This window comes from Mus pahari, unplaced genomic scaffold (genome assembly GCF_900095145.1).
Source record: "Mus pahari unplaced genomic scaffold, PAHARI_EIJ_v1.1 scaffold_9520_1, whole genome shotgun sequence".
Lineage (NCBI taxonomy): Eukaryota > Metazoa > Chordata > Mammalia > Rodentia > Muridae > Mus > Mus pahari.
The window spans coordinates 24,908-27,047 of record NW_018391641.1 but is presented as its reverse complement, the minus strand read 5'-3'; the positions used below and the strand labels follow the sequence as shown (position 1 = coordinate 27,047).

The following is a 2,140-nucleotide window of genomic DNA, read 5'->3' as shown; positions in this document are numbered from 1 at the left end:
TTATCTGTCCTTACAGGGCATTCAATGATGTTCATGCTGCTTTTATATGTCTTACTATTTTCTTTTGTTTTTTAACCATTACCAGCATACATTGTTATTTTCTCATTTTGCAGAAGACTGTGTTATTGATGGATGTGGTGTCTCCTCTACAATCCAGTAATCATTAAATGATGTGACAGGACAGTTTGAGTATACAGTGCTCATTTCTGCAGGACAACTTCTATTGAAAAGGAGCTTTTCAAATTCACTTGCATTCCAATCACAGCCCCCACCTCTATTCCCTGGCTCTTCTATATCCATACTAATCCTTTATCATATTGCCCCTTCTCCTCCTATCCACAGGGATCCTGAAAAGAGGATTTTTTTTAAATAATAATAGTTTAAATTATTTTAGAATATTTATTCCTGGCTTCCTCTAGAAGTGAAAATTATTCCTTACCATCTATTGATAGCATTATTCCTTCATATCTCCCATTAAGCCTTTTGTATTGTTCCATAGTAACTCTGTTTCTTAAAGTTATTATGCCTGTTCTTGAGTCAACAGCCAGCAAGTTCTCTGGGTTATTTCCCATTTCATATCTGTATTTAAAAGAAATAATAGAAATTAAAGCTGTCTTTCAAATCAAGAAGTTCTCAAATTATGTTTATAAGGCTAGTATACACAATTATGGGTTTCTTGTGTCTTTTCATATGTGTCTGAAAACACACTTTGTCAAATCCAGTTTGTGCTCATTCATTCTCCTTCCCTCCCACCCACCTTATGCTGCCAGTCCTCCTGATTGGCTCCCTTCCTTCCCCCAAACAGTTTTTGCTTTCATTCTTTCCCTCTCCCTTCTCATGATCCCCTAAGGTTAACATTTTAGTTGGAAAATGCCATTCTTACCTAACATTTGTGGAAGCTAGACCTGTGTCCAGGTCTGTAGCCACAAACTCTCCCACTCTGTGATTTGCTTCCATTTTACTGTCTACTACAAATGTCTTTGAACCTGGCCGGAACACAGAGCCCTCGATGACATTTATCACAGTCACAGTGACCATAGTTGCTGTGAGTCTATATTGAGAAAGAATTGACTGGTGGAATTCAGCTACATTTCGAACACCAATACTAAGCTGTAGATTCTTCATGGCTTCATAATCTAGGGGCTAGAACACACAGAGATAATTAGTCATACTGTAAGATAACAGCTCAGAGGACAGAGAAATACTTTGAGACCACTCCAAGTCATTTAGTATGTTCTTGTTTCAGTTAAGTGGTTGAACACAAATCCCTGTGATTACCCAGTCCAGTCTTACTTGCTGGGTGCTAAGTTCAAGGTCACATGTAAGCAGAGTAAGGGGGAAAATCTAGTTTTCCTGGATCTTTTTAAAAAAGGTTAAAAGCTTTTTGGGACATGAGTTCTAATTGCTCACAAAAATCAGTTAACTGCTTAAATTCAACATATGATTTAATTAATATATCTTCAGTGCAAAGACAATTTATGTTAGCTGATAACATTTTATGTTTCTGACCGAGTACCTATTTCTATAACAAACTATGAATCAAATACATTAAAGATTTTACTAGCCTTTTCCCTGAAGAACTCTAAATTACTCACCTCAGTGTGACATTTTGAATGTCAATTTTACATATACATGCATATATATGCATGTATATATTTATATATATCTTATTTCCTTCAATATGTTTTAAAATTATTTCACATTATAATCAAGTAGTAATTGTTCTTATAGAAGTTGATATCCAAATCCACAATATGTAAAATTTCCCAGATTGTTGATATGTTCTTTATGTACCAAATATATCTTTTCTGAATTTTTATGAATATTTTAAATAAAATATACATATACTGAGCTCTCTTGGTCATCTAAAATTCTTGGATTATAGAATTATTTTATTTGAAATTTAAACACCAATTATAGCATATATATGTGAATGTAGTTTGTATATGTATATGTACACACACATACACATACACATACATGTACACCACATACACACACACACACACACACACATATATGCACACACACTCAGTGAATAACTTTTTTAAATTAGATATTTTCTTTATTTTTCCCCATTTTTTTAATATTTCAAATGCTATCACAAAAGTCCCCTATAAACTCCTCCCCTTGCTCCTCT

At 33.9% G+C, this 2,140-nt stretch overlaps 1 protein-coding gene across 1 annotated transcript in view; it reads right to left on the bottom strand.

Moving 5' to 3' along the window:
- Positions 1–2,140, bottom strand: part of LOC110314628 (desmoglein-1-beta-like) — a 37,400-nt gene that overhangs the window by 15,663 nt on the left and 19,597 nt on the right. Inside the window, exons 7-8 of the mRNA XM_021188888.1 lie at positions 884–1,143; positions 440–579 (exon numbers count right to left, since the gene is read on the bottom strand). Coding sequence (XP_021044547.1) covers positions 440–579; positions 884–1,143 — 400 coding nt within the window. The remainder of the gene's footprint in view (positions 1–439; positions 580–883; positions 1,144–2,140) is intronic.